Source organism: Benincasa hispida, chromosome 4 (assembly GCF_009727055.1).
Source record: "Benincasa hispida cultivar B227 chromosome 4, ASM972705v1, whole genome shotgun sequence".
In the NCBI taxonomy this organism is placed as follows: domain Eukaryota; kingdom Viridiplantae; phylum Streptophyta; class Magnoliopsida; order Cucurbitales; family Cucurbitaceae; genus Benincasa; species Benincasa hispida.
In genome coordinates this window covers 56726467-56738766 of record NC_052352.1, presented here as the reverse complement: position 1 = coordinate 56738766, position 12300 = coordinate 56726467, and the positions used below count along the sequence as shown (strand labels likewise).

At 34.4% G+C, this 12300-nt stretch overlaps 1 protein-coding gene across 7 annotated transcripts; it reads right to left on the bottom strand.

The window, feature by feature from the left end:
- Nucleotides 1–8145: 8145 nt before the first annotated feature.
- On the bottom strand, nt 8146–9886 carry LOC120076704. 7 transcript variants are annotated; one of them, XR_005481618.1, is made up of 4 exons: nt 9534–9886; nt 9142–9432; nt 8976–9045; nt 8146–8455 (listed from the first exon to the last, which is right to left on the bottom strand). XR_005481618.1 is itself a non-coding variant. In XM_039030604.1 (3 exons), the coding sequence occupies exons 1-3, from the start codon at nt 9878–9880 to the stop codon at nt 9226–9228; spliced, it is 453 nt and encodes a 150-aa protein (XP_038886532.1). In that variant the 5' UTR covers nt 9881–9886; the 3' UTR covers nt 8146–9225. The 7 variants fall into 7 exon arrangements, 3 of the variants coding, with proteins under 3 accessions (XP_038886532.1, XP_038886530.1, XP_038886529.1); XR_005481616.1 differs by having other exon boundaries at nt 8976–9432; XR_005481615.1 differs by having other exon boundaries at nt 8146–9045.
- Between the last annotated feature and the right edge of the window lie 2414 nt (nt 9887–12300).

The window sequence follows — 12300 nt, the reverse complement described above, 5'->3', positions numbered from 1 at the left end:
TAATTAATAAAATTAATTTAATATCAAATATTAAATTAATTAATAACACTAATCGTGATCATGAATCCCTATTCATGTATAACATTTAAGTCATATTTAAATATTTCAAACTCTCCATATTGTTCATTTCATAATTAAACAATAAGTCGTTAATTATATCACATATAATTAACGCTTACTTCCTTAAACCAAATTTGAATAATTTAAATTCTCTCATCACATTGTTCTAAGGTTTAGTTCGATATGAGCTAGCTGGGGACCTAATGGACCTATAGATCATGAGCTCCAATGATCATGAGCTCACACCTGTAATTACTCCTTATTCCTTAGGTCCCATTGATTCTCTAATGAACAGTTGGTTTGTGGTCCAACCACCAAACCAAGCCCCTCTTGGGTCAATGGGTCAATGAGAGGGTGGTGCCCCTTGTCCAAGACTTGGAGTAAGCACTTAAGAGAACAACCTATCTACTATCCCTAGAATCATATAGGAGTGAATTCCATCTTGCAGGACTATGTCCCTAGCTATCTACCCAATCTTATCCCTAAAATGGGAGGCTTATTGAGTCGGCGAACTCGAGCCACTCTCACCTATGTAGATTAAAAGATAATTCTGAATAAACAAGAGTTCATAGTTAGTTCATGATTAAGATCGACTTATCTAGGTCACTGTATTGAAATAGTCAGTCTTAACAGTAAATTGTGTAATAAAGTAAAAGTGACTATTTCGCGATCCTGTCTTATGCAAACTCATGTCTTCACATGAACAATTCAGGATCACATCGTTATTATTAAATACAAAGTGGGCCGCATCCATAGTGTCCTCAGGATAAGCTAGGAAGCACAGATACTTCTAATTGTGCAGAGAATCGGTATCAGATACGGATACGATATGGATACGTCCAAATACGTAATAGATATGTGTCTGATACGTGATTTGAAGTATCTGGTTTTTTTATTTTTATTTTTAATTTTTAGATACGTGTATCTGCTTCCAGATACGTGAAAATGATATGTGGGTCAATTTTTTTTTTTTTTCAAATTTAAGCCCAACCACTTAAAAAACCCAACCCACAACTCATTTTATTTTAGTGCATGTTTATGAGTGATTTTAAAATCATCAAAAATCACTTTTTTCCTTTTTAAAATTACTCGAAAACATGTTTTTTAATTACTCAAAATTAATTTAGTTTTTCAAATTTACACTTTTAAATGCAATTTTCATATCACTAAAATTAGTTTTGAAGGATTAAACATGTTTCACGATGATTTTGAAAATGACAAAATTAATTTCAACCATTTTAAAATCACTTCCAAACATAAAAGTCCACTTAAATTGAGCAATCCATAACAAAAATAAATTAAAAATGATAAAAATTTTAAAAAATTAAAAAAAAGCCCGTAATGTAATTAAATCTTCATTCTTTTCTTCTCTCTCACTATTTAAATCATGATTCTCCGTCATCCTCAATTTCATTCTTCAATCTTCATCTTCTACTTCTTTCCTACCGTCTACTCTAGTCGCTCAACAATCACTTGACATAACTGGAATTTTTTTTTTAAGTTTTCACTCTCTTTTTTATCTATTTTAATCTAACTTAAAATAAGTATTATATTAATTAATTAGACATTATATATATATATATCGTATCTTCAACGTATCTGTATCTTAGTTTTTTAGAAATTAACGTATAGCCGTATCGTATCATATCCGTATCATGTATCCGTATCTGTGTCTGTACTTCTTAGAGGATAAGGTACTCAACCTTATTCTTATACGATAAACCATTTTAACTATTACTCAAACTTGATCCACTTTTATGTGTCCACATATAATTCAAGTATTCATATTATAGCCAGAGATTCTTAGTTTATTGGATTTAGGTTTTAAGTGCAATTCACATATTCCATAACATCTTTACTAAATAAACCTCAATAACAACTTTATTGTAAAATAGAATTTGTTATTATTTATAAACCACGAGTTTTAGGATATAAAACCCAACAAACACCTACTTGGACTAAAACTCCAGTGGGTTATTTACATATCATGTTGAGCATGAGAGAAAAACATAAATACAATGAACTAGGGCTTCACATACCCATGGCTTCTCTCACTTGCCCTAGATTTACATAACTCGTAGTTCTAGACTCATTAGATGACCTTCAAACATTTTAGCCATGAGGGCCTTTGTACACCGATCAACAATGTTTTGCTCTGAGGCTATCTGTTTGACAATTACGTCTCCTCGATTACGTCTCCTCATTGCACAATCTATCAGGATGACCATAGGTGATATGACCAAATCTTGAGTGAGTTGTGAACTCCTACCTATGAAGGTAGTCTTTTGATTTGTAAGGATGAGAGTGGCCAGATTTTCAACTCAATATGCCTACCATTTTGGGAATTCGTACGATTGGGGAGATGGGAACAGAACTACACAAGACGGAATTCACTCCTTTCCTTATGTCCAGGCAAGTAGATAGATTTCTCTCTTAAGGGCTGATTCTAGGGCTTGAACAATGTGGCCACACCCTCTTTTGGCCCGAGAGAGACTTGGTCATACTTGGACTATGACTTATTGTTCATTAGAGGATTAGTAGTTCTAGATGTAACTACAGGGACAAAACGGTAGTTTTGGTCCAACTGTACTTACGAGCAATTTCTAAAGGGTCATCGCATGTTGACTGGTTATATCCAATGGACAATATATCTGTAGAGTGAAGAGTGCAACTGTGGGTCTTTAGTGGAGTCACCGATAGTTAATAGATGTTGGGTAATTTAATTAAAGAGTTTAATTAATTATCCAAGTACCACTGGAGCTTCAATCTACATATCCATAAAGTCCCATCTTTAGCTCAACAGGGATTATTGAGAATTATTTTTTGATTAATTTGAATTGTTCAAATTAATTGAGAAAATTATTATATCTGATATAATTAATTAAAATTAGTTATATGTGATATAATTAATATAATGTATTTGATGCATTATAATTGAGAGGAATTAAATATTTGAATATGATTCAAATACTTATATGGATGAGATTTATATAATTGAATTTAGTTTAAATGTGATTTATATTAAATATCAAAGTAAGTGAAAGAAATAAAACTATAGATTATATTGTATTTGATACAATATAAAAACTATAGGTTATGTGTTATATTTGATATATAATATAGTATATATATAGGAAATTATTTCAAATGGTAAAACTGTAGAAAATATTTAAAAAATATAGTAAAATTTTACAACTATCGATGATAGATGCTGATAGACACTAATAGACTTCTATCAGTGTCTATCAGTGATATTGATAGACACCGATAGAAGTCTATCAGTATCTATTAACGACTATCGTTGATAGTTCTAAAATTTTGTTATATCTTGTAAATATTTTGGTTTATTTTTCTATATGTAAAAACAAATTTTTCTATATTTAAAAACAACCCTATATATATAATAATTATCCTTATAAATAGGGGGAAAAAATCAAACTATTTACAATTTATAGCAAAAAAAAAAAAATCAAGTTTCCTTTTTTTTTTTTTTCAAATTCCCTAAAATAACCTTCATTTGAAATTTGCGCGTTATCTTCATCTCCATTTGAAATTTCAGTCGCCAATCTTTCATCGTCAATCTTCCTCACCACCATCTTCTTCCTCGTTGATCTTCATCCTTGACGTCGTGATCTTCTTCCTCGCCGATCTTCTTCGTTGAATACTTTCTTCCTCGACCACGATATGATTTTTTTCCTCTTCTATTTTCTGCGCTTGTAGGTCTGCGTTTCTTTCTTGATTTTCTTCTTTGATTTTTTGCACGCATCCGTCTATGACTTCTTCCCTGTTGATAATGGATTCTTCTATCCTTTGTCCATCGTTGATAATGGATTCTTCGCTCTTCCCAATTTCTTTTCTTTTGTCTTGCACTCTTTCTTATTCTTTTTCTCTTCTCTTCTTTTCTAGGTTTTTAGATCATGCATATGATGTAGGCTTCCTTCTTCTTCTTGTTGTTCTTTTTTAGGTTTTCAGTATGTTAGAATTCTATCAATTTAGTTGTTGTATTTGTGTTCTTTTCAATCTTTTGATAATTTTTATATTCTTTATTTTGGATTTTTTGTTATGCATATAGATAGTTTTTGGTGTGAATATGTAAGGATGTGAACATTTTTCTACCACTGATAGAAAGTGATAGAGCTCTATCACTATCTATCAATGATACAAAGTGATAAAGCTCTATCACTGATAGATAGTGATAGAGCTCTATCACTTTCTATCAGTGATAGACAGTTATAGAACTCCATAACTCTCTATAATTGTGATTGATTGAGCTCTATCACTAGTGATATATTGTGATTGAGCTCTATCATTATCTATTATTGATAGACAGTGATAACACTCTATCACCGTCTATTAGTGATAGACAATGATAGAGCTTTGCACTGATAGAGATTGATAGAGCTCTATCACTGTCTATCAGTGATATAAAGTTACTGAGCTATTTACATATTAACATTTTTCTTATACAATCTTCTTTTCCTTTTATTGCAGTAATCTAAATCATATCATATTTTTTTCATTTATGGATCTTTGAATATGTATGGATGTAAGCATTTCTACACCATCTATCACTGTCTATCAGTTATACAAAGTGATAGAGATTTATCACTGATAGATAGAAAGTGATAGAACTCTTATTTTTTATTTGTTGTTGTGCAGATAGATAGTTTTTGGTGTGAATATGTATGGAATGTGAACATTCCTCTACCACTGATAGACAGTGATAGATCTCTATTACTGTCTATTAGTTATACAAAGTGATAGAGCTCTATCACTGATAGATAGAAAATGATAGAGCTCTATCTAGGGTTGGCAATGGGGCCTGGGCGGGGCGAGGTGGGGGACGGTTGCCCGTCTCCATCCCTGATGGGGGATTTTATCTCCATCCCCGCCTCCATCCTTGCCATTTCAAGGCGGGGACAGGGACGGGGATTCCTTGTCAGGGAAACGGGTCCTCGCGGGGACCCATTCCCCGTTTCCCTTTTATTTCCCTATGGGGAGTTTATTTATTTATTTATTTATTTTGTAAAATTATCTTTGGTTTGAGTTTGGACACTTTAGTTGGGCTTAGATTGAGCTAAATTAAAAACCAAGCTAAATGTAAAAACTTAAATACCTAATATATATATATATATAGAAAAAATATTTAAAAACCTAATCGAGGCAGGGTTAGAGTCGGGGACGGGGCGGGGAAACCCTCTTCATCCCCGTCTTGTCTCCGATTCGAGGACCCTAAAGAGGTCCTCGATTTGACCCCATCTCTGGTCAAACCGGGGATTCCCTGCCTCGATCAGGGCGGGTCCCTATGAGGACCCGACCCACCGGGAAATTTTGCCAACTCTAACTCTATCACCGTCTATCAATGATACAAAGTGATAGAGCTCTGTCACTGATAGATAGTGATAGAGTTCTATCACTTTTTATCAGTGATGGATAGTGGAGCTCTATCACTCTCTATAACAGAGATTGAGCTCTATCACTAGTGATATACTGTGATAAAGCTCTATATTGTCTATCACTTATAGACAGTGATAACACTCTATCACTGTCTATCAGTGATAGACAATGATTGAGCTTTGCACTGATTGACAGTGATAGAGCTCTATCACTGTCTATCATTGATATAAAGTTATAAAGCTATATACATATTAACATCTTTCTTATACAATCTTCTTTTCCTTTTATTGCAATAAATTGATACTATGGTTAATATTCTTGTAGTCGTTTTTTATGGTGGATAGTGGATTCATTACATTTATTATGAGAATTATAGTGTTGCTGGAGCTTTTATTGATGATATGTGAAGGATTCCATATTGAAGGGAACCGTGAGTGGAAGAAAGATCGTCCAAAATCCCATTTTCCATTGAATGTAAATTTTATAATAAATCAAAGACAAGATATGCATTTACATAAATTACAACATGCTATATAATTAGGTTTTAGAAAACCTTTGAAGACTTTTCTTCAAGAATCCCTCGAATAGTACACGAACGCCTTGAAGAATTTCTTCAAGAAAACCTCGTTCAAGAATGAGAACAAAACCACAATGGTTTCCTCAGTATTCTCAAGCAGAGAACCCAAGAGTGGTGGGCTCTGACTATTTTGGAATGAGAGAATTTAGATTTGAGTAGAGAGGAGGAAGAGTAGAGACACCAACAACTTAAACTTACAAAACTCTTCTGCTAAATTTCAATTAATCAAAAATGAAGAAGAAGATACTCTCTTTTTCAACATGCCAAATATAACAACCACCCACTTACATACATATATTTTCTAAAAAATTATTATTATTATTATTATTATTATTATATATATATATATATATATACACACACACACACACACACACACATATACACATATATATACATACTAAATTATACGTTATATCAAATACAACATATAACTTATAGTTTTAATATTGTATCACATACAATATAACCTATAGTTTCTTTTCTCTCTTATATGGCATTTAAGATAAATCACATTTATTAATTTAATAATACAAATCCAATTCGTATTACTAATATTTGAATCATATTCAAATATTTATTTCCTCTTAATTAAGCTATAATGTATCAAATACATTATGATAATAATTATATCACATATAATTAAAATAACTTAATTATATCATATATAATTAAATCCATCTATTAATTTGAACAATTCAAATTAATTAGAAAACTGATTCTCATTTAATCCTATTGAGCTATCAAGGGGACCTCATGGACCTGTAGCTTAAAGCTCCAACGATACATGAATAATTAATCAAACTCTTCAATTAAATTATTCACCATCCGTTAACTGTTGGGCACTCCACTAGAGAACGACAACTGCACTCTTCGCACTAAAGATATATTTCTGTGTCTATTAGATATAACCAATCAATAGTACGATGACCATTCACAAATTCTCGTAAGTACAGTTGGGCCAAAAATACCATTTTGCCCCTATAGTTACATCTAACTCCTTAAGTACCACTAATCCCTCTAATGAATAATAGATCATAGTCCAACAATGACTAAACCCCTATCAGGCCAGGAGAGGGTGTGGCACCACATTGTTCAAGCCCTAGAATCAGCCCTTAAGGGAGCAATTTATCTACTTACCCCAACGTAGGGGAAGGAGTGAATTCCTTCTGTGTAGTTGTGTTCCCAGCTCCCCAATTAGACAAATTCCCAAAAATGGTAGGCTTGTTGAGTCGGCAATCTGGCCATTCTCACGAGAGCTAAATTTGCCTCGATTGTTTGTCACTTGCCCTGAGCTTCCCTCAAGTTAGCTTCCGCTATTTCAAGATCGTACAAATCAAAGGACCTGCCTTATAAGCAGGAGTTCACAACTCACTCAGGATTCAGATCATGTTACCTTGGTCATCCTGGTGAAATGTAAGTCTCTATTATGAACGTTGTTATATAATGAGACTAAACATTTTGTGGTCTAGTCACAAACTCCTTTGTATAGAATATTCTCGCTCACATGTCTATACATGAATGATCAGGATCAGATCATTTGTAGTAGTTTACAACAATTGTAACACCTACAAAGCGGGCCGTACTCGTAGTGTCACTAGAATAAGGTACCCAACATTATCCATCTACTACAAACCATTTAGGTTATCACTTAAACATGACCCACCTGTATGTCTCTACGTACATATTTAAGTTACAAGATAACCTTGGATGTTGGTTTATTGGTTTATGGTCAATGCAACTAAAATATGGAATAAAATATCATATATTTTATTAAATAGACAATGAGTTTGTTCAATACATTTACAAACTATAGGACCCTATGAGATTTAGGGCATCAAACCCAACAATCTCCCACTTGACCTAAAGCTAGTGGGGTGTACAATATAGTCAAAATACAAAGTACACAAGTAATAAACTAGGGCATAACACGTGCCCAGTACAAATCTCCCACTTGCCCTCGTCTAAACGTGGCCTGTCCCATAGACCCATACTCTATAGGTAACCTGCAAACTCCTTAGCCGTGAGGGCCTTTGTTAACGGATAAGCAATGTTGTGCTCCAAAGCAATCTGTGTGACAATCATGTCCTCTCTGTAATGACCCAACTTTCTAGGAGTGAAATTGGACTGTTACTACATGCATGAATATTCTCAAACGACTCTTTACAAATTATGACCAAAACCAAAAGAATTTCATAAAATAAATTTCTTTTACAAAAATTAAAATAACTAGAAATCTTTGATCGGGGTCCCCTTAAAACGTAAAATTCAATTAAGAAACATAATTTAAAACCCCAAACATTTGACTGTTAACGACTGTAGCATGAGAAATGTGAAAGACATGTGCGAAAGCTTCTGTTTGGTCCCAATGGCATGGTTACAGATTCTTCTTATCATTCGTTGGTTAGTCCTTGCTCTAACCTAAAAAACATATCATAAGAAAGGGTGAGTACAAAAATACTTAGTAAGTGACCCACTACTGGACCTAGGTGACCATTAGCCTCCCTGTCGAGTCACAGGTGTGCATCATGTATCATAGGCATAAGCGTAAGCGGCGAACTCGAAGGAACGCTTTCATAAGTAGTGATCTTAGAGGGTCACAATCATAGGCATAGGTGGTGATCCCTTAGGAACACTGGAACATAATCATAAGATGCGAACTTGAAGGTTCACAAATATGCGATGTACACAGCTCAATAAGAACACTAACAGTCACCAACAGTCTAATCATGCAACATTCGACATTCATATTTTGCACCATCCATAAACATGATATCCTAACCTTAGTAACATGGTCGAAGGTTTCCAGAACACCACCAACAATCCATCCATCAATTAAATCATAGCAGATCATTCCATCAAAATAAATGCATGCATTCGGCGTACTCAAAGCTTAACATCAACTTGGGATTTGAAGGTGAATCAATAGTAAATCACTTACCTTGATAATAAGCCCAAATATGTTCAAGCAAGCTTATCTCCTATTTGTTCAATAAGATTTGAGTCAAGTCCTATGGCATAAACCAAATTTAAAAATTGACAATTAAGACCAAATTTCAAACACAAAATAATCAAATAAGTCTAATAACTTTTTTTTTTCTTTTTACCCAAGGTGCGTTGGTCCAAAAATCACCTCAAATGCTCCAAACCAATATGTTCCAAATTTCACCAAAATCCAACTTCAACACCTACTAGACAACAACTTTGACAACCTCCAAAACTCTGATCCAGAGTCGAAACAATATGAGTAAACAAATTTTAGTCCAACAAATTTATGGGTGATCAACCCCAAGCTAATAACTTCACAAACTCATAAAACTCACCTTAATCCACCAATAAATACCTTAATAATGTTGGGCAGTTCATTTCCAACTTCTAATTCCCTTCGAACCTTGAATCTAATGCTCAAACATGTTGGGTAGACATAATCTTAGATCAACATTTAATGGTTCATCAAAACCATTAAAAAGCCACCCAAAAATCAAAATTAGAGACTTACCCAACACCAAATTGAAATAGGCGGTGATGGAGGGTGGAGGCAAGATCAGCGATGATGGTGACAAACGATGGCGCACGACGAGTGTGACCTGTAGGAGCTGATAGAGCAGATTTGTGTGACTTAGATTGGTGGCACACATGGCAGTGTGTTGGCGAGAGAGGTTGACGAACTGCGATAGCATGACAGAGGTTGATGAGCAGTGATGGAGTAGCGTCGACGAGTGACGGTGGATGGGCTAGTGGCCGGAGCTCTCTACAAAAAATGTGGAGGCTGAAATTTTTGGGTGAGGGAGAGAGACTGGCGCGAAAGAGGAAAGGGGAAAGGAAGAATAAGGGATTTTTTTCCATCCCTTCTTGGGCTACGTGTAATTGAGTCAAGCCAAAACCCACCTACCACATGATAAATTCCATCAAACCTTAGTTGACTAGTCAAAGCCAATTTGTCCCTTTTTTATATTATATATTTATCTCTTTTTTTTTTTTTTTTTAAATATTGATCTCCCCCCAATTTGGTATCAAACTCCTAACTCTTTTCTCATGGTAAATTTTCCATTAAAGAAAATCAAACTTCTCTTATCAACTTAGTTTAATTCATTATCTTCTCAAAAATAAATCCACCAACTTTAAAATTTTAAATTCATAATTAACTTCAAATTAACCAATTATCTCCCTCTAAATAATCAAACCTGGCCCCATTAAGTAAATTAATACCCAAACAATTCAAGATAATTTTTTTTCAATGAGTAGGATATCATCTACATATATACAAGACACATCAACATTTTGTTCAAAGCCTTAAGATAACTTCAGTCAGTAAACCTACATCATTCCCAATGAGTAGAATATCATCTATATATAACACTAGAAAAACTACTTAACTAGATGATCTTCTTGTATAGACAAGGCTCATCAACATTTTGATCAAAGCCATAAGAATTGATCGCAGTATCAAACCTTATGTTCCAAGATCGAGAAGCTTGCTTCAGTCCATAAATGGACCGATTAAGCTTGCAAACCTTTTGCTTTTGACCGTAGGTTATGAATCTCTCGGGCTACTCCATGTAAATGGTCTCCTCCTTAAGATTGCCATTCAAAAAGGCAGTCTTGACATCCATTTGTCAAATATCATAGTCATAATATGAGGCAACGAATAGGAGGATCCGAATAGACTTAAGCATGGTAATAGGTGAGAAAGTCTCCTCATAGTCAACTCTCTCAACCTGGGTGTAACCTTTTGCCACTAGTCTGGCCTTGAAAGTTTGTACCTTCCCATAAGCACCATGTTTCCTCTTGTAGATCCATTTACAACGTATAGGTTTTAACCCCATCAGGTTGATCTACAAGATCCCATACGGAATTAAAGTACATGGATTCTATTTTGAGATCCATCGCTTTGATCCATTCATCTTTGTCAATATCCTCCATTGCCTTATTGTAAGACATTGGATCCTCAACTTCACCATCAACTACCATACCCAGGATTTTTGTTAAACCCATATAGCGAAAAGGTGGCTTTGCAACCCTCCTACTACGTCGAGGTTCCCTCAACATTTGAGGTGGATTTGACCTACTAGATGATCCTACTTCAATAACCCTTGTTGAGGTACTAGGAACTTCAACAACTATTGTTGAAGATTCAGTAGTTTCTTTGAAAATTTCATTCAACACAATCTTACTTCTAGGCCTGTGCTCCCTTATGTGGTCTTCTTCAAGAAAAGTTAGCGTTTGTTGATACAAACACTTTGTTTTCTTTAGAATCAAAGAAGTAACTATCTCTCGTACTTTTGGGGTAGTCTACAAATAGGCACAATCTTGAACGTGGTTCCAATTTCTTAGGATTCACCTCAAGCACATGTGCTAGGAAACCCCAGATTTTGAAGTGATGTAAACTAGCTTTACAGCCATTCCATAACGCTAAAGGTGGTATAGAAACACTCTTGGATGGGATGCAGTTTAAGATGTACGTTGCAGTCTCTACTGCATAACCCCAAAACGAGTCAGATAAGGAGGCGTAACTCATTATAGACTGAACCATGTCCAACAGGGTTCGATTTATCCTTTCTGATACACCATTTGGCTAAGATGTACCAGGTGCTGAGAGTTGGGATACTATTCCATGTTTTATCAAATAGTTCTGAAAAGTTAAATCCATAAACTCTCCGCCTTGATCGGATCGAAATGTTTTAATCATTCTGTTTAATGCATTTTCAACTTCAACCTTGAATTCTTTGAACTTTTCAAAAGATTCAGACTTATGTTGCATTAAATAAACGTACCTATATCTTGAATAATCATCAGTAAAGGTGATGAAATATTCATAACCTCCCCAAGCTTTTACATTCATCAGACCACAGAGGTCTGAATGTACTAGCTCTAAAAGTGTTTTGGCCCTATGACCCTTTCCAGTAAAAGGTCTCTTAGTCATCTTGCCTTCAAGGCATGACTCACACATAGATAAAGAATTTTTTTCTAACTCGCTTAGAAGTCCAATCTTTACTAACCTCTCAATCCTATTTAGATTGATGTGTCCTAATCTTAGGTGCCAAAGTTGGGCATTTTCTTTAGGATAAATTTTAAGTCTTTTATGTTGAGTTACTGCAGTCTTAAACATTTTTGTGTTATGGAGGGCGTTAGTTGCTAACGGTCTTAGCAGATAAAGATTATTTTCCAGTTTTGTAGAACAAATATCAACACCATTCTTAGAAATAAACACTTTAGTAAAAAGAAAGTTGATATTATATGAATGTTCAAGCAAACACTTTACAGAT

Bases quoted from the DNA above. Each gene is read 5' to 3' on its own strand.
- LOC120076704 (XM_039030601.1), bottom strand. From the start codon at position 9,880: ATGGAAAAAAATCCCTTATTCTTCCTTTCCCCTTTCCTCTTTCGCGCC. The intron at 9,433-9,533 runs GTAAGTCTCTAA...TTTGAGCATTAG, and splicing joins CTATTTCAATTTGGTGTTGG to ATTCAAGGTTCGAAGGGAAT. The intron at 8,456-9,377 runs GTATTTATTGGT...TATGTTTTTTAG, and splicing joins AACTGCCCAACATTATTAAG to GTTAGAGCAAGGACTAACCA.